At 41.8% G+C, this 19,783-nt stretch overlaps 2 protein-coding genes across 4 annotated transcripts in view; both read left to right on the top strand.

The window, feature by feature from the left end:
* Positions 1-4,916, top strand: part of GALNTL5 (polypeptide N-acetylgalactosaminyltransferase like 5) — a 35,351-nt gene extending 30,435 nt beyond the window's left edge. For both annotated transcript variants that reach the window (XM_072964207.1, XM_072964208.1), the window contains 2 exons: positions 2,339-2,488; positions 4,634-4,916. In XM_072964207.1, the coding sequence (XP_072820308.1) occupies positions 2,339-2,488; positions 4,634-4,780 (297 nt within the window). In that variant the 3' untranslated portion in view covers positions 4,781-4,916. The remainder of the gene's footprint in view (positions 1-2,338; positions 2,489-4,633) is intronic.
* Positions 4,917-8,471: 3,555 nt separating this feature from the next.
* GALNT11 (polypeptide N-acetylgalactosaminyltransferase 11) overlaps positions 8,472-19,783 on the top strand; it is a 47,785-nt gene continuing 36,473 nt past the window's right edge. For both annotated transcript variants that reach the window (XR_012074132.1, XM_072964125.1), the window contains exon 1: positions 8,472-8,648. The gene's annotated coding sequence lies outside the window, so the exon portion shown is untranslated. The remainder of the gene's footprint in view (positions 8,649-19,783) is intronic.

The raw sequence follows: 19,783 nt of genomic DNA, 5'->3' as shown, positions 1-19,783 counted from the left end.
TTCTAATTTCAAATGGCATCTGGCCAGCAGCCTCTCCCAACTTTCTAGTAATATATTTATTAATAGAGACTGGAAAAGATGAGACTGCACTAGAAACTAAGTTAAATAGGCAGCCTGAATCCGGGAGGCACCTCCAAAACTGAGGCCAGTGGAAGGGACTGAGAAACCCCGGCTTTGTTGCAAGACGCATCCCTGCTTCCCCCTCGCAAATGCAGATTCCAGAAAAAGAGTAAAGAGCTACTCAGTAATGCCCCTGTTTCTGCCCCCGAATCAGAAAGTGGACAGCCTCCCTACCCATATGTGCCAATGGAGAAGGCCAGTGAGTCTGGACCCCAGTGAGTGAAGAGAGAATGGCAAGAAAAGGCTGGAGAGGGAGACAGGGTGGGACTCTGCAGGGCCCTGTAAGGATTTAGGTGTATCTTACGTGCAGTGGAATGCCACAGGTACATCTTAGGTAGAACAGTGTGTGGAGACTGACATAGTGGAGGGTAAGTAGGCAGACCAGGAGTTTCTTGCAATAATGGGGACAAAGGGTGACAATGGAGATGGAAAGAACAGGACAGATTCCAGGCATATTTACAAGTAGAATGGACAGTACATGGAGACTGGCCAGCTAGGTGGATGTTGAGGGAAGGGGTGGCATTGTCATCCAGTTATCAGCCAGCTAATGCCACAATGATGCTTGTTACCAACCAGCTCAAAATTGAGTAGCCTAGGACAGTCAGCATGTATCTTTTCTTTCATATGTCTGTGGGTGGCTGGAGTGGCTCTGCCCTGGAATTTACACCGGTGGGGCTGGGCTCTGCTCTCTGAGTTTGGTCAGTTCTACTTGTCATTCTAGTAGCAACTCAGGGTGTATGCTTCTCATGTTGATGGGCAAGGATACAAAAGTCAAGCCAAACCACACAGCTTGTTGAAAGCCTCTGCATGCCTCTTGCCCACTCACATTCCATGGACCAAAGCATGTGGAATGGACAAGCCCAAAGTCAGTGTTTCAGAGAAATGTCCTCTGCCCCATGATGAGGGATAGTAAGTGAGATAAAATTTGCTGAGTCAATCTGTCACGCCAAGTTTCTGGAATGAGCAACTAAGTGGATGGAGGTCTTATTTACTTAATGAGTAAAACTGGTTAATAGAAAAATGTTCCCTCATGTATCAGTTAGCTTTTGCTGTGTAACAAACTATTCTCATTGTGTCTTAAAACAACAGATAAGTGTTATTCCTTGTAATTCACTGTGTTGCTAAAGTGGTTCTGCTGGTCATAGCCAGGATGGCTGATTTCTACTGTGTTGCTTACACATGTGTGTTCATCTGGAGTCTCAGCTGGTGCTGGCTGGTCTAGAATGGTCTCATCACATGTCTGGACGTTGGCCCAATGGTAGCCGGGGCAGTGGTGACCACTAGGCCATTTGTCTCTCATTATCAGGGAGGCTAGGGAGGCTTATTAACAGCGACTGGTCACCAGGTTCCCAAGAGCAGCAAGAGAAGGCAAGTCCAAAGTGCTGCAGGCACTTTTCAAGCATCTGTCTGCATCACATTTGTTAATGTCCTATTGGCCAAAGCAAATCACAAGGCCACGAGATTCAAGGAATGAAGAAGTAAACCTCACTTTTCAATGGAATGAAGTACAGAGTTAATTGCACAGAAGTGTGCATATAGGAACGAGAAGCATGAGTGGGCAGGCCTGCAGTCCACCGCACTTCACTGCAGCACAGACACACTCTCAGTTTACAGAACATGAACTAAGCACTTTACACGCCTCAGATTATCTCACGCTCCTAACAATCCCGTGGGTAGGTACTGTTATTATTCTCATTTCATGGATGAGGAAACTGAGACACAAATAGGTGAAGTAACTTCACTAACTTGCCCCAGATCGCACAGCTCATAGCAGCCCCAGAGTCAGTGCTCTGAACCACTGCGTTGTACCCACTCTAGGGGGGCTACTCCGCCTCTTCCTCCTCCTCCAGGAACAACAACAACAACAATAATAATAACATCTACAAAAGTGGGATCTATGACTTTGATCTATTAGGAGAGCAGTTCTCAAAGTTAAGCGTGCACCAGAATGATCAGGGCCACCTAAAGAGTTAGTTAAAATACCGATCACTGGGTCCCCACGCCCACAGTTCCCAATTCAGTAGGTCTGGGCGGCCCAGGGATTTACTTTTCTAAGTTCCTGAGTGATGCTGATGCTGCCGGTCTGGGGCCCCTGCGAGAATCACTGAATTGGAGTAACCGAAAGAGTCATGCAAGTATGATTGCGGCAAAAAAATTCAGCAGTTGCCTGTTCCTAGCAAACATACATGAATAAGTTTTCTGTTTTTCTTCTGTCTAGATCTGGATGTGTGGAGGCCAGCTCTTAATAATCCCCTGCTCTCGAGTAGGACATGTGGTTAAGCAACACATCACAAATCAAACTGAAGTTGCAAAAGCCTTGGCATTTAACAGCCTCAGAGTGGTGCACGTTTGGCTGGATGACTACAAGGTGAAGGAAGTGTCCCTGGTTTGGAAAGATGAGTGGGAGTACAGAGAGGGACTGGGTCAAAAGAAGCCATGTACTGCCTTTCCAGATACCAGTTTTTATCCTTTTCTCAGTTGTCCTTGAAATGGGGTACCCCTTCGCCCACTCCTCCACCCCTTCCCAGACCCTCTTCTCAGTGAGTTCATTCCGAGCGGCTCTACTTACAACTTAGTCTTTTATTTTAGTCTCTAGGAAAACTCAGGTTTTTCAGAAGGAAATCAACCAACACAAGATTTTTTTTGGTTTTCCCAGATCTGTTTCCTTCCTCCAAAGATTGCCCCTCTGCAGCAAACATCTCTCGCAGACCCCGCTCCCATAGGCAAATTTTTAGATTCTCTTCTTTCACTACTAAGGTCCCAAGTGATGTGCCTTCTACTGCTCTGGGGACCACACAAGACTCTCCAGTACCTTTTTTCTCTAACAGGCAGGCATTTCTACATCAAAGCCAGGCCTATTTGTGCAGCCCCCTGTGGTTTAAGCCCCTTGCCAGGACCTTTAGAAAGCACAGAGAGGGGGTTGGCTACAGCTCAGTGGTAGAATGCATGTACAAGGTCCTGGGTTCGGGTCCTAGTACCTCCATTAAAAAAAAAAAAAAGAATGCACAGAGAACATATAGCTGTGGCTCCATTTTAATTTGAAAGTTGTCCATACAGAATCCATGTTCAAACAAACAATGACAGTCACAACAAGACCTCATTTCAGATACATGGGTAGAAATATGTAAGAATCTCTCTGTGATATTATATGTCTTGGTCTTGCTCTAATATTTCTTTATTAATTTAAATTATAAAAGTAGTAATACTCAATTTCTTTAGTAATCAGGACAATATGAATTAAAACCTGAATAGGAGCTTTCTACACAGCCACCTAAATTGGCAAAAATTTTTTACATCTGATAGGACCAAGTTGGCAAGCACAGGAATTCTCAGACACCGTGGGTGGGAGTGTTAACTGTTACAAACTCGCCTTGGAAAACAGTTTGGCAACATCAAGGAAAGTAATGGCTGACACTGACATGACACTATGATCCAGCCTTAATCTCCTAAGAGCTTTGCACATATGAAGTGTTCAGTCCTCACAACCATCTCACAAGGCTAGGGGCCAAGGTCATGTTGTCAATAAATAGCAGGGTCAGAAATTGAAGCCAGACTGTCTTTCTCCAGAGTCTATTTGCCCTTGGCCACCAACCATCCCCCCATTTCTGAAACCATGGGTGTGTCTATTGGGACCTGGGAGAGAAGGATCCTGTCTTTGAGAAAGGGGACAGACTACAATGCATGACTGTGATTCTTGGGCTCTTGAGAAGAAGAATCTAGACTTCCTAAGTCCCTCTGATACAGGAAAGACTGTGGGGCGAGAAAATGGCCATGTTCCAGGTCCCAGGCAAGTCCCTGGGACGCACCCCACCAAGAGAGGTCCTTGGCTTCTCGCAGAAAAGAATTCAAGAGTGAGCCATAGTTGAGTAAAAGTAGATTTATTTAGAGATGCACACTGAGGAGGAGAGGGGTTGAAGTAAAGGTAGATACACACTCCACAGACAGAGTTTGGGCTGTCTCTGAAGGCAAGAGAGAGAGCATGACTCGGTGTTGCTAGTTTTTACATGCTAACAAGTGAGAGGATTATTCCAACTACTTTGGGGAAGGGGCTGGGATTCCTAGGAGTTGGGCCACTGCCCTCTCTTTGATCTCTCATGGTTAGCTCTGCGTCATTTGCCATGCTAATACATTACAATGTGTGTAATGAAATTCAAGGTCCACTGGAGGTCGAATCTCCCACCATCTTGGGCCTACTGGGAGTTGACTCTTCTGCCATCTTGGTGCTAAATGCTGTGTCATTCCTTTCACGGCAGTGTCCTGCCCCCTTCCTTCCAGCTTCACCTCCGCAGTACTTTCATCATGTCTGTCACAGCACATACTGTGAATATGTGTGGGGGAGTGAGTCCCAGGTCCTACGTGTCTGCCCTCCCTGAACAAAGGAAAGGTTTTTTTGCTGTTGTTGTTGTTTTGTTGTGGATCAGATGATGAAAGTATATACTGCTACGTTAAATGTCATGATTTGATCTCCAAATATTTGCTTGGTTTAATGAAATGACTCTTTATTTCCATTTAGGAGCAGTTTTTTTTACGAAGACCTGATCTAAAATCTCTTGACTATGGAAACATTAGTGAGCGTGTTGAATTAAGGAAACGATTGGGTTGCAAGTCATTTCAGTGGTATTTGGATACTGTCTTCCCAGAGTTGGAGACAGCTGAGTAAAACTGACTAAAGGAAAACCAATCGTCATTAATAAAGGGTTAAAAAGTCCCCTAGTCCTTCAATATAGAGAAGAGGACAAGTTTGGAACATCGTGAAATACAGTAAAAAATACAACCAGAACGGGTCTACAACACAAGCGCCTGCCTTTTCTTTCCTCCTTTAATGAGGACTCTGTTATTCATCTGCCACTAAATTTCTAGGGTGGCAAGACCTTGACATTAATGCTGTCACACAGTTAAGATTATCATGCAGTTGATTGAGATAAAGTGTGTTATCTCCAATTATTTGCCAAACTCGCTTGGTCCTACTAACACAGCAGGACCCTGTGGGGTCCTCCCTGGTGCAAATCCTTTCTGTGTCCCCTGTTTCTTGTTTATAAGAAATAGACTTCATTCAACCTCTGTGACCTCCCCTGAGTTCCAAAGGGCAGATTCAAAGACTTGCTAATCAGAGAAGGGAGGGAATGCAGAGACAGGGAGGAACAGTCAGGAAAACCTACTGCAGCCTTGGGGCAGGGTCCTGGTTCCTCCTCAAGGAATAGACATAATAATATCTTTGGGTTCTTCTGCAAGGACTAGGACCCCCACCCAGGTGGCGGGTGCTAACTTCAGGCTGAGCACAAGGTTTCTGGAATGCTGCCTTGTTACCAACCAATTAGAAGAGAAACACACACCCTGCAGACCCCCAGTCCACCCCAAATTTTGCCTATAAAAACCCCCGAAACCATTGGGGAGTTCGGGTTCAAGCATGAGCCGCCAGTTCTCCTTGCTTGCCCGCTGACGTTTTGGTTTGTTTGGCCTCACTGCGCGTTGGGCATGTGAACTTTTGTTCAGTAACGTAAGGGCTGCTCCTCTCTTTGCCGACTCAGTTCCTATGCCAGATGGTGAGGTGACCTGGGCTGGTGACCTCCCCAGAAGGACGTTCTCAGAGAGCCTTGGTTGGTCCATACCAACTTTGGCTCAGCTGTACTGAGCTCCTTTCTTGCCGCCAGGGTAGATTCTGGCCCTGACACACTGCTTGGTTGGGTTCCTGGTTCCTGATGTCCAGTCACTTGCCTGGGTGTCCCCGTCCAGGTCTCAAAACCAGCCTCCGTGTTTGTTCTTGTCGGCCCTTCAGTTAACCGGAGACATTCCCCTCTTCCCTGCTTCTGATTTGTGTCTTTCTCACGTCTGCTCCCTCCCGTGGCTCTGGCCTGCAGCTCTCCTGACACTTTGTGGATTGCGTGCCTTGTATCTGTACCATCAGCATCTATGTGGGGACCCGTTTCCTGTGTGGACACACTCCCAGATGTCTAACATACTCCTTTCAGGTTAGAGGGGTGGCTCTTGGTTCATCCTGGTGAAGGTGGCTGGAAAGATGAAATAGAACTAATTTACCAAAGAGAATGAGAAAATGAGGGAAGGAACACACTGCAAGGAGTAAAAAGGAGGGTACTTTAGGTAGGATCACTAAACATAGCCTCTGCTGGAGAAAATACCAGCTCACTTGTGACAACAGGAAACAATTTGACTCGTCTATTATGCTCATTCAATCAACAACTGAATGGTCACCTCAGGCCAGGTGTCTTTCTGGGTGCTGGGATGCAGCAGACAATGGAACAGGCAAAATCTCTCCTTCTATGGAACTTGTGGTCTTGAGCTAATATATACAACGTAAAGAAAAAAAGAACCTGTTTATCATTTCTTTATACTCATGTATTGGGCAAAATACTCTATAAAACCTATTCTTAGAAAGACATGGGAAAAAATGTGCTCATATTACAGATGGCCAGGGTAACTTGAATGGGCCTTTGAAAGTCAATCTGGCAACACAAAATAATTGCCACATTATGATTATATTCTTGGCCCATATTTATACCTTACCTGCTTCTAGAAAGTAATAAGAAACTGATTGTAATAAACCCATGAACCTATTAAAATTAGAGTAAAATATAAAATAGAAAATTCTGTAGCCAAGGGAAAAAGAATTGTAGTATAAATACAGAGAATCTTCTTGAAGTTAACTTTTTCCTGGTTTTCAAATCTGAGGCTATATATACATATTTTTTGGTAAGCATAAAGAAAGATGTTGTAAATATGAGCTCTGCCAAAGGAAAAAGAAGTGTTCTTTTCCTTGGAGCCATGGGTCTAATATTAAGTCTTAGGTTTCCTTTTTTTTTAAAATGTAATTTAGCTCAGGCATGAGATAACATGAATAAGTCTTAGAAATGATGTGGAACGTTGCTTAAACAATCTCCTCTTGAATATTGTTTCAGTTGACTCGAATAGAAAACAAATCAGAATCAACATCCAAGTATTTGGTGTGATAGAAAAGAAGTCCACACTTGCTGTAGATGGCAATTTTTTGTTTTTGTACAGAAATTTTAAAATCTGACTTATATTCTCAAGCTAGTTGAAAAGTATCTGCTCACCTGCTCAAGGCTTTTCACAAAACACAGTTTTTGTTATGACCAAAAGCTCAAACAAGCCTTAAATTAGCCTGGGAATTCTGTAAAGAAAGCAGACTTCGAAGAATTTGTCCTAAAACACACTGATATGAAATAAGACCTAACACTAAGCTCTCTTCATGTTTCATATCCCCTGGTAAGTACTCTGCGTAGATTATCTCATTTCATCCACACAACTACAAGACAGTTCCTACTGTTATTGCCATTTCATAGCAGAGAGAAGTAAGGTGAGGACTCATCCAGGGCTGGGGTTGCCAGATCTGGCCAATAAAAGCACAAGATGCCCTGGTAAATTTGAATTTTAGTGTAAGTAATTTCCACATATCTCATGGGAATTTTTTTTTACCTGAAATTCAAATTTTAGGCCATCCTGTATTTCCTCTGACAACTGTATCTAGGGACAAATGAACACAGCTCCTATGCTAGTCTAAATCTGCCCAGCCTCAAAGACCCTGGGTTTAACCACATACCACACTGCAAGGAGCAGTTTAGTGTCATTCTTAGTAGTAGTAAAAACCTGAAGCTAACTCAAAACGTCAATTTCTGAAATTTACACAGTTGTACATTAATTTGGTGCAACAGGATGAACCCATTTAAAGTAACAGAGTGGGGAAGGTATAGCTCGAGTGGTAGAGCGCATGCTTAGCATGTATGAGGTCCTGGGCTCATTCCCCAGTACCTGCATTGAAAAACCAAATATATAATTAAATAAGTAAACCTAACTACCTCCCCCCATAAAAATATCAATAAAATAATAGCTAGAAACAGATCTGTCCCATTCCCATCAGAATGTCAAATATTTAAGTTATCTGACACCTTCTAGGGCCGGGAGAAGGCGGCGCAAGTGCAGGTCTCTGGCACTGACGGTGCCCTAGAACACCGATTTCAAACTTTAATTCGCTTTCCGGAGCGCTATACTGTCCCGCTTTCACCATCAACATACGAGGTTTCTCCATGGCTTCTCTGAAGACCATATATTCCCAAGCCCTGACATCCTAACTACGCTCCCGTTTTCAAGAGTGCGGCTGCACATCCTTAATAGGCTTAAGGGCATTTATCTTTAATGAGGCCATTTTAATAAAAGTTAAAAACGCAAAGGCCGTCCGCGACCCACCCCCGCGCCCAGGGCCAAACGCGGGGTCAACAGCGGGCCGGGCGACGCCGGGGCCGCGGCGCGCCCGCCTCGGACGGTGACGTCACCCGCGGCGCGCGGGGCGGGGCCGCCGTCACGTGGTTCCGCCGGGCGCGCGCTCGGGCCGAGGCTGCGGCGCGGGCACTGGGCGCCAGTGCGCCCCGTGCTGCGTGTGCTCGCGGCAGCTCCGCCCGCTGCGGCGAAAGCGGCTCGGACCCGGGCTGTGGCCGGAGAGAAGATGCCACAGCCCGAGTCTCTGAAGGCCGGGGTCCTGCGCTACGGGCGTCGAGGTGAGTAACGAGGGGCCTGGCGGCGACGCCGGCGGGGACTGAGCCCGCGCGGCCTCCGTCCGTCCCCTCAGCGCCTCAGGCGAGCGGCTCCGGCGCGCGGCCCCCGCCTCAGGGTCCAGACGGCCCGGGGCGCCGGGGGTGACCGCCGCTCCCTGCGGTGTCTATGGCCGCAGGCCCGGCGTCCGTCGCGTGTCGGGCGTTTGCAAAGCGGGACTGGGCTCTTGAGGCGGGAGGGTGGGCCGAGGAGACGCCGCAGACCAGCCCTGGGCGCCCGGGCCCGCGGGGGCGGCGGAGGAAGCCCCGCGCCGCGGCCCCGCCGGCGTTTCCCACCCTGCAGTCCCGGCATTGCGGCTCAGCCTCTAAAAGAAAATAGCGCCCTGGAAACATCTCGCAGTGGAGCGAATTGAATAATGTACCTCCTGGTACTCCCCCCTCAGTGGCCACAGTATTCAGTGTTCACACTTGTTTGAAAGAATAATAATTTAAAAGAAAAACACAGTTTTAAAAAATGGTTGATTTCTGTCACGCAGGATTTGACCAGGTCCTCTCAAGGCATTTGGTTGATGAACATCTTAGGTTTCCTTTTTCTTTTTCTTTGCAGTGTACTTACTTGTTGAAGAAATTGGGTTCTTTGTCCTGTATAATTTCCCAGGCTCTTAGAATACTTGCCTTTGGATAAAGTAAAAACTTCAAGCCCCCACCCTCCAGTGCTGGTAGACTTCACTCTTTGAGGAATATTAATATGCTTACGAGGGAAGAGCTTTATTTTCATCATCGAAGATTCGGTCCAGCATTCCTTTTTACTTTCTGTTAGGAAAACGGTTGGTTGGTTGGTTGGTTTTCCAAATATAACATGAAATTACGACTTTGAAAATGCTTCTCATACGGCTATGCACCAGTAAAATATGGTGGTGCTATTTTCATCCCCCAAGTCACAGGTTTAAGCTAGATTTTTTTTTTTAAACTCCACTCAGCGCCTCCCTTTTACCTAAATATGCCTATGTTGAGATGGACTCAGCCTTCAGAAAAATCAAAAACAATCCTCTCCCTCCCCTCGATATTTACCAGTTGAGCTTTCAAGTCATGGAAGAGTAGTCCACACTTCTCATGCCTTCTCTTGACAATTTCTGTCAAGAGAAGCAATTTGGGGTCTAGCTTCACTTTTTAAACCTTTTTAAAAATAATTGTGGTAAAATATACATAATATGAAGTTTATTGTTTTAACCGTTTTAAGTGTACACTTCAGAGGTATTAAGTACATTCACAGTTTTGTGTCACCATCACCACTATCTCCAAAAGTTTTTCATCACCCAAAACAGAAACTCTAAGCATTAAGCATTTCCCCTCCCCCAGCACTTTCTATCTCTGTGAATTTGCTTATTCTCGATGCCTCACAGAATTGGAATCATACAATATTTGCTGCTTCTGTGTCTGGCTTATTTCACCTAATGTTTTCAAGGTTCATCCATGCTGTAGTGTATCTCAGACTTCGTTCTTTTATATGGCTGGATAATAGCCTGTTGAATGGCTGTATCTAAGTTTGTTTATCCAGTCATCCTTCGATGTACATCTGGTTGTTTCCACCTCTTGGCTACCGTGAATAACGAACGCTGCTGTGAACGTGGGTTTACATGTGTCTGTGTGAGTCTCTTTTTGATTATTTGGGGTACATACCTAGGTAAATCTGTGTTTAACTTTTTGAGAAACTAACAAACTTCACATTTTTAAAATTGCTTTTTTAAATGCCCTCATACCTTACAAATTGCTAAATCTGATGCCCCCCTCAAGCTTTTGCTGGCTTGATTTGACTTCTTTATAAGTCTTTGTGACACCTTGTGTTGCTGGTCAGGACATTGTTTTGAGGTTCTCCGACTTTGTGGTTCTTTTCAGGTCCTTCATAGGCTCTGCCTCTACACAAGATCCTTAAATACCCAGAGGTTCAGTGTTTGCTCCCTAATCTATTTTGCACTCTTCATGACTTAAACCTTCCACTGCTCTTATTTCCAAGTAACTTAAACTGTAATTTTAATGTTTATTTTTAACTTCTCTCTGAGGCTTAGATTTGAATTTCAAGCTATGGGCACTTCCATATGAGTGTTCTCTCTGATGCAGCATGTCCAGAACAAAATTTATCTTTTCTTAATCCTCCCATACCTGTTCTCTCTGTGCTCTTAAGTGTCGCTAAGAGTTGAAAACTGGGTGTTTTAATTCCTCCTTTCTTCCTCAGGGTCCCATGTCAGGTCAGGTTGACAGGTGCAGACACTTTTGCCTCCCATCCTGCTTTCCACTCACTTCCACAGCTCTAGATCAAGCTACAGTTGCCTCTTACTGGTTTTTCTAACTGCACTCTCTGATTCTAGATTTTTTTTCTTCTGTCATGAAGCATTTTACACACTGTTCCTAGAATTTTCGTCCCAAGATATATTTGCTTAAAAACACTAGTTAGCTTCCTTTTGCATGCAGAACAAGTTAATTCTTACCCTCTGGGTCAGAGCCCCAGCCTGTTCTGATAGGATTAATCACCTCCCACTAGTCTTAACCCACTCAGGTGTATTCATTGTAGCCAGCCATTCTACTTGCTATTAATCTGTTTGGAAAACTAAAAATAAATACACGTTGCAATTTCTCAAACTCTAGTCTTCTGCTTGAAATATTTCAGTATTTGGCTATTGCAGTCATCTTAATTTTAATCTTTAAAGTCAAACTTAAATCTCAGCTTCTGTAAGGGATTTCCTTCAAGTTTTTCATAGAAAATTAATTTCTTCATGCTTGTTTCTATATACTGTAGTTTATTTATACCTTTATTGTAGTATTTTTTAGAATTTGCTTTAGGATATGCCCAAGTTTTTCACCTGATTTATTATTTCTTTAGGATTTTTATTCTTTGAGAAATTGAGATTGCTGACCAAAGGATATAAACATTTTTAAAGCTCCTGTGCCGCTGTCAGACTGCTTTTTATTTATTTATTTATTAAAATTTTATTGAGTTTTAGTCAGTTTACAATGTTGTGTCAGTTTCTGGTGTACTGCACAATTTTTCAGTCATACATGAATATACATATATTCATTTTCATATTTTTCACTGTGAGCTACTACAAGATGTATATATTTCCCTGTGCTATACAGTATAAACTTGTTTATCTATTCTATATATACACCTGTCAGTATCTACAAATCTTGAACTCCCAGTCTGTCCCTTCCCACCCCCTCCCCACTGGCAACCATAAGTTTGTATTCTATGTGTCAGACTGCTTTTTTAAAAGGTCCTGCAATTTATAATTTTCACCAGTGATAAATGTATCATTTACATGTATTTCAGTGAGTACTGAAAATGTTGCTAATTTAAGAGTTAGAAGATAGTATCTTATTTTTATTTGCATGTCTTTACTAATTATTGAGACTGAAGATTTTTCCAAGATGTATTTCCAAGATTCATCCAAGTTGTTCCGTTTATCAGTACAGTTGAGTATAGAACAACACAGATTCAAACTGCACAGGCCCACTTATGTGCAGATTTTTTTCAATAGTAAGTTCTAGTACTATGAGATCCTCGGATACAGAGAAACTGAGGATACGGAAGGCCTCATAAATTATAGGCAGATTTTCAACTGTGTGTATGGTTGTCATTCTCACCCTCCTCGTTGTTCAGGGGTCAACTGTAGTTCGAAAAATGCTGTACGTAGAGTCCCAGCCCTAGCATCACAGAATAGAACAGGGTTTCTCAAACTTGGCACTGTTGACATTTTGGCCAGATAATTCTTCATTGCTGGGGGCTCTCCTATGCATTGGAGGATGTTTAGCAGCATCCCTGGCTTCTCCCCACCATATGCTAGTAGGACCCCCCCACTTGTGACAAACAAAAATATTTCCAGACATTACCAAAAGACCCTGGGGGTGGCCAAATTTTCCCAGATATTGCCAGATATCTCAGGCTCTGGCTGAGAACCACTGGCGTATGGCGTGAACTTGGAGCTAGGAGACTGTAACTTCACTGGTACAATTCACCCTTCTGAGACTCTGCATCTATACACACCCTACAACATGCATGTCCATGTGAACATTCTGTCATCTAAAGACTAAATTGTAAAGTTAATCTCCAGTAAAACTTGTATTAAATAATAAGGAGGAAGCGGAAGTGAGGAGAAAATATATACAAATACACATAAAACCCACAATGACAGACTGCTAGAATTGATGCCCTATGACTCCATGGACAAGAATTCGTTGATGGCTAAGTCATGTAAGCACGATAGAAACCAACATACACACAGAACCCAGCATGGTCACATAAAGGTCAGAGTCAAAGGAGCATTTGGTTGTGGTTTTATTATGGAAAATTTCAGACATTTACAAATTAATAGATTTTTAAAAACCTGTTAACGGTCAATGGTTTTTCTTCTGTAACCCTCCCTATCTTACCTCCTATTGGTTAACTTGAAGCAAGTCTCAGATATTATATGATTAGATGATATTAACAGTGTAAAACAGATTTCCTTCTGAACTCTGATTTTTTTTTATAAACTATTTCAGGGAACAGCTTTAGATTTACAGAAAATTGTGACGATAGTGGAGTGTTCTTATATATACCAAGTTTATCCTGTTATTAACAACTTACATTAATATGATACTTTTATCGAAATTAATGAACCAACATTTATGCATTATTACTAACATCCATACTTTATTCAGAGTTCCTTAATTTTTACCTAATGTCCTTTTTCTGTCCTCAGGACATTAGATGAAAACTAAGGGTCTCACCCAGGATACCATATTGCATTTAGTCATGGCTTCTTAACAGTTTTACAGATTCTCCTTGTGTTTGATGACCTTCACAGTTTTGAGGAATAGTGGTCAGGTATTTTGTAGAACGTGTGTCAACTGGGAATTAGTCTAATGTTTTTCTCACAGTTGTATTGGGAATATGGATTTTGGGGAGGAAGACCACAGAGATTGAAACCTTACATAAAGGTTGGAGCCTTGTATTCTTATCTCACCACATAAAGGGTACATACTATCATTGTGATATTAATCTTGACCTCTTGGCTGAGGTGGTGTTTGTCAGGTTTCTCCACTGTAAACTTACACTTTTTCTCCCATATTCTTTGAAAGAGAATCCCTATGCACAGCGTACACTTAAGGAGTGGAAGTTTTGCTCTACTTTCTTGAGGGCAGAGTATCTAAACAAATTACTCGGAATTCTGCAAGGAGATCTGTTATACTCTACCCTGCTTATTTATTCAGTCGTTTATATCAGTATGAACTCATGGATATTTATCTTACACTTTGGGTTGTAATGCAATACCACTTTATTTTGTTGCTCAAATTATTTTAGCTTTGGCTGTTGTAAGCTCTCTCGGTTGGTTTCATCTGTTCCTTTGACATACCCCCATCATTGTGGGATTTTGATTTTTGGGTTTTTTTGTGGTGTTTCCTTACCTTCTGGTACTACAAGATATTCCAGGCTCATCTTGTGTATTTCCTATCCCAATCCTAGAATAAGTCATTTCTCCAAGGAGCCTTGGTTCCTTTTATTGGAGAATACTGTTGGAAACCAATATTTGGGCACTAGGTGTGATTGTTGTCACTGGGGTGTCATTCTTCTAGGCCCTTTCAACTGACAGACAAGGACATATATGTGTACATACTAATCCTTGTATGTACATATGTGCAAATATATATGTAACCATCTGTATCTAAAGCTAACATGTTAAGCTAAACATGTTCATACTGATGTCTTGAATTCTGATCCATTTAATGCTGTAAATTTCCCTCTAAGCACTGCTTTTGCTGTATTCCAGAAGTTTTGATGAGTTTTATTTTTATTTAGTTCTAAATATTTTCAAATTTCTTTTGAGCCTTTAATTTCCAGATATCTGAAGATTTTTTAAAAAACCTTTCTGTTACTGATTTCTAGTTTAATTCTACTGTGTCTAAGAACATACTTTGTATGATTTCTCCTCTTTTTAAATCTGTTCAAGTTTGTTTTATGAACCAGAATGTGGTCTACATTGATGAATGCAGGTAGAGAAGAATGTGTATTTAACTTTTGTTGGATGGAGTTTTCTATAAATGTCAGTTAGATCAACTTGATTGATAGCGTTGCTCAGGTCGTCTATTTTCTTAGGTTTTTTGTCTGCTCAATCTGTCAGTTACTGACAGTGTTGTTGAAGTCCTCAACTATATTAGTGAATTTGTGTCTTTCTCTTGTCATTTTTCTCAGTTTTTGCTTCATGTGTTTTAATACCCTCTTGTTAGGTGTACACATGTTTAAGATTGTTATGCCTTCTTGGAGAATTGACTTTGTTATATAATGACCCTTTTTGTCCCTAATTATCAGACAGAGTTTGCTTTGTCTGAAATTAATGTAAAATCTCCAGCTTTCTTTTGATTAGTGTTAGCATGGTATAGCTTTCCATCCTTTTACTTTTAACATATCTGAGTTTTTATGTTTAAGGTTAGTTGGTTGTAAACAACATATAGTTGGATCTTGTTTTGTCCACTGTGATAATCCCTCTTTTAATTACTGTATTGAGACCATTCACATTTGAAGTGATTGTTGATCTTCCATGTTTGTTACTGTTTTATGTTTATTGCTTTTTTGTTTGTTTCCTTTTAATTGAGCATTTTATGTGATTCATTTATAGGGTTTTATGAACTCTGTCTCCTCCCTTAGCCTGTATTAGTTTTCTATTGCTGCTATGACAAAGGAACACAAACTCAGTGATACAGAACAACAGAATCTATTATCTTACAGTTCTGGGGGTCAGAGGTTTCAAATGGGTCTCAGTGGGCTAAACTTAAGGTATTGGCTGAGCTGTTTTGCTTTCAGGAGGTTCTAGGGGAGAATCCATTTCCTTGCCCTTTTAAGTTTCTAGAAGCCATCCACAATCCTTTACTGGGTCTTGCCCTTTTTCCCCGTGTCTTAGAAGCCAGTAATAGTGAGTCACGTTTCTCTTATATTGCGTCATTCTTATATCCTCTTTTGTCTTCCTCTTCCACACTTAAAGACCCTGTGATTACATTACACCCACCCAGATAATCCAGAATAATCTCTGTATTTTAAGGTCGGGTGATTAGCAGCCTTAATTCTATCTGCCACCTTAATCTGAGAATTAGGATGTGGATATTTCTGGGAGATCATGATTCTGCCTACCACATAGCATATCAGTTATACTTCGTTAAAGCATTTTTTATGGTTGCCCCACAGTTTACAATATACGTTTTGAACTAACCTGATTCTGCCTTAAAGTAACACTCTATTGCTTGATGTGTTATATAGGTACCTTATTAATAGAGTAGTCCCAATTTCTCCCTCCCATCCCTCATTGCTATCATTCATTCACTTACCAGTATGCTACAATCACCCAATACATTGTTACTATTATTATTTTAAACAAATAGTTTTCTTTTGGGTCACTTAAGAATAAGAAAAATAAAAGACTTTATTTTCATTTTATTCATTCCTTCTCTGATGCTCTTCATGGATATCCAGGTTTCTGACTATACCACTTTCCTTCTGCTTGAAGTTTTTTTTTTTTAACATTTCTTGCAAGGCAGGTCTGCTGGTGATGAATTCTTAGTTTTTTGTATGAGAAAAGCATTATTCCTCCTTCACTTCTGAATGATAATATCAATGCATATAAAATTTTAAGGTGGTGGTGGGGTGTCCTTTATACTTTAAATATTTCACTTTGCTTTCTTCTTGCCTGCATGATTTCTGATGAGACGTTCACTGCAATTCTTACCCTTTTTCCTCCATGAATAAGGTGTTTTTTCCTGCCTGTGGATTCTTTCAAGATTTTGTCTTTTGATTTTCTGAATATGGTATACCTAGGTGAGGGTTTTTGAGGGTATTTAATCTGTTTATTCTCTCAGCTTCCTGGGGTCTGTCATTAATTCTGGAGAGTTCTTGGTTATTATTATTTCAAATATTTCTTCTGCTTCTCTTTCTGATATTCCAGTAATGTGTATGTGTCACACTTTTCTGAAATTGTCAAACAGTTCTTGGATGGTCTGTTTTTTCCATTCTTTTTCCTCTTTGCATTTTAATTTGTGAAATGTTTTTTGACCTGTATTCGAGCTCACTGCTTCTTTCTTTGGCTGCGTGGAGTCTCCTGTTGAGGCCATGGAAGGCATTCTTCTCAGCCTTTACAGCACTCTTGATTTTTGGCATTGTCTTTTTGTTTCCGCCTCTCTTTACATAATCCATCTTGCATATTATCTTTTTTTTTCCATTAGAGCCTTTAACGTGTTAATTATAGATATTTTAAATTCCCTGTCTGATAATCCAAAATTTGTGTCATCTGAGTCTGGTTCTGATGATTGCTTTATCTCTTTGGACTGTATTTTCTCTCATCTTTTATTTTGCCTTGTATTTTGTTGATGTTGTTTTTGGAAGGCTGACATGTTATATTAGGAAACAGGAACCAATAGGGTTTTGGCTGTGTTTGATATTTGCTGTAGCTACACGTGCCAAAGGCTTCAAATTCTTCTAGTGGCCTTGTTATTATATCTGCTCTCTTGACTTTGGGGTTTTCTAAGTGCTCTTCCCTAAAGAGAGTCCGTGTCTTGCAGCTCTTTCAGCTGTAACCCACAGGTGTTCAGTTTGGAGCCCTGTTGGTGTGATGTAAAGTGTGAGGGAGGGTGAGAGTTCTGTAATCTTTCAGTTGAATCTCACTTTGTGTCTGGGAGCTGTGACCTTCCCATGTGTTCTTCAGTGGTGTAGTTTTTATCCTCCCTACAACCTCCTCTTTCCTTAGATGCAGGGTTCCTAGTCTATTTTCTGGACGCCTTCACCCTTGTTGATTGCTTTTCCCCCTTGGGTGTGGCTGAAGGCGAGGAGGGGCTGGAGTGGAAGGAATGCCCTTAATCTGGAGAAAGCTCTGGCAGTGTCTTTTCCCCTGAAGCATATGCCTTTGTTATGAGGAAGGCTCTGGGCCTGTTAACATGTTTTGCAGTGATTACTCTGTCATAGGGGATCTTTCTGGGATCTTCATCTTCATAGTGCGGACTAGGTAGAATTCCTGGAGGTAAAGCCCGGAGAGGTGTGACCCCATCCCTTCCCCAAAAGGAGACTACCCCTGCAGTTTCTCACTCTCATGCCGGTTCAGCAGTGGTTTATGGCTTGAGCAGCTCCTGCTCTAGGTAAACAGATACCAGCTGTGGGTCTCCGGGTTTGGGGTGGCAGTTTGTCCTGTAACCTTAGTTCCCTGATTGGTTCTAAAGTGTCATTGATTTTCAGTTTGTCCTTGTAAGGATGGAAGTGATGGTTTCTAAGCTCTTTTCATGTTATAGCTGAAAGCAGAAGTCACCCCCTGTTTTTTAACTTAGATTTTATGACTTCTTGGCCATCTTGAGCTAGGTGCATAGGTTCGGGACTGTGCTTTTGTATCTAGTTGATTATGTAGGCTAAAGCTGATATTTCGTATTTATCAGCAGATTAATAATGATTTCAAGGTATGTTCCCTCATAGCTTTTGCTTTCTTCAGAAAAGCATATCACTTTGAAATGTTCAATTTTTGCAAAGGTGAAAATATCTTGTAACTTCTCAGAAAAACTTTTTGTATGCATTGTTTTGCATTTTATAGGCAACAAAGGCTATAGTAGTTCAGTCTTTATTAAATTTTCTATTTAGAAATAAAAAATTAGTACATGTAAGAATTTGTCAGGCTGTCCCTTTGCTGCTGAAACCTGATTTTATCAGTTTGAGTTTCCCCTGAAGCAAACCCTGAGATACAAATTCATATCCAAATTGTTCATTTTTGAGTAATCCCAGAACTTATCAGTCAGAGAATGAGGAGGTGAGAGGTGGGAAAGCTAGCCAGTAAAGGGTATGTTTTCAAGTCATTTTCCACTGTGGGCAATTTAAAGCTTAATTATGCTGGGGAGTGCTGGGAGCTCGTGCAGAACACAGGTGTCAGAGTTATCCTGGATGGGGAGGGTGTCTAGGAGCTGGTATTTTTACCAGGCCACTATTGAGGGCTGCCTTTAGGGAGGGGCACATTCCCCCATGTTTGTGGACCTGCCCTGCACATTGGCAGATGGGCTCCAGAGGCTGGAGATGCAGGTGCCGGCAGTTGGAAGTCAGACTGTGTAGGACAGTGAGGCTTGAGAGGATGTGCAGATGGCATCGTCTGCTATATTGATTTCCTACAGCTTGATTCAGCAGGATGAGCTAGGATAGAAATTGGCCATTTGCCACATCAATTCAATTAGCTTTCTAAACCTTTGAGGTTGTAGATTGTGTTCAGAAATGAGTTTTCTGAAAAAGGCTCAAAATTCTGTCACATTATGATTTGCTGATGGTCTCTTTTTGGGAATACCTAACCTGTTCACTTTGAAATACAAAAGCAACAGTTTGGAATGGAACCTTGGCCTTGTGCTTCTGGTAGTGGCAGATGGGGTAACTTAATTCAAGCTCATTGGTGCTTCTGAAAAGCCTGAGAATTTACAAAGTTGTAAAAAATTACTGGGCCAAGATGTTAGGAGATGATAGAAATCCAGAGAGGCAAAACATCTTGCTTGGGAGGAGAACTACTGATACCTTGAATCTTGTGGGAAATAAATTTATGTTTAAGAAAATCACTGGATGACTTACATTTTTCAAAGAGTGGCAAACAGGAAATAATTGGTCTCTCCCTTGCCAGATGGTATGACAGAGTGATTAAGGACATAGGGATGACATCGGATCACCAGGATTTGAATCTAGTTTCTCTCCTTCCTAGCTGTGTCCTTAAAGCAGGTTACTTAATTTCTCTAAAATCAGGAGGGAAAAAGATAGAAACCTCATTCTTTCCTTGTCTATTTTGCACCCTGGAGACTAGTATTTTGTTCTTGTTTGATTAGTCTTACCTTGCATACTTGACTGATGTGCATAAGCCAGCACTGTCAGCACTGTTTACCCCAAGAGACTCATGACATGCCAGCAGAATAAAACACTCAGTAGCCATGATTAAGTGTGGTCAGCTCCACTGGTATGTCTTTGGAGCCTAGGACAAAGCTGGCTATAGAAGACCATGTTGACCACGGATGTACATATGCTTGTACATGTTGGCTGCGCTTAAAGCCATTTTATTTGCTCTGTTATTTGTAAATCTTAGGACATTTCTAGCAACCATTTTTTTCTTGTTCATTTA

This window comes from Vicugna pacos, chromosome 7 (assembly GCF_048564905.1).
Source record: "Vicugna pacos chromosome 7, VicPac4, whole genome shotgun sequence".
NCBI lineage: Eukaryota > Metazoa > Chordata > Mammalia > Artiodactyla > Camelidae > Vicugna > Vicugna pacos.
This window is presented reverse-complemented; position numbering and strand designations above follow the sequence as displayed.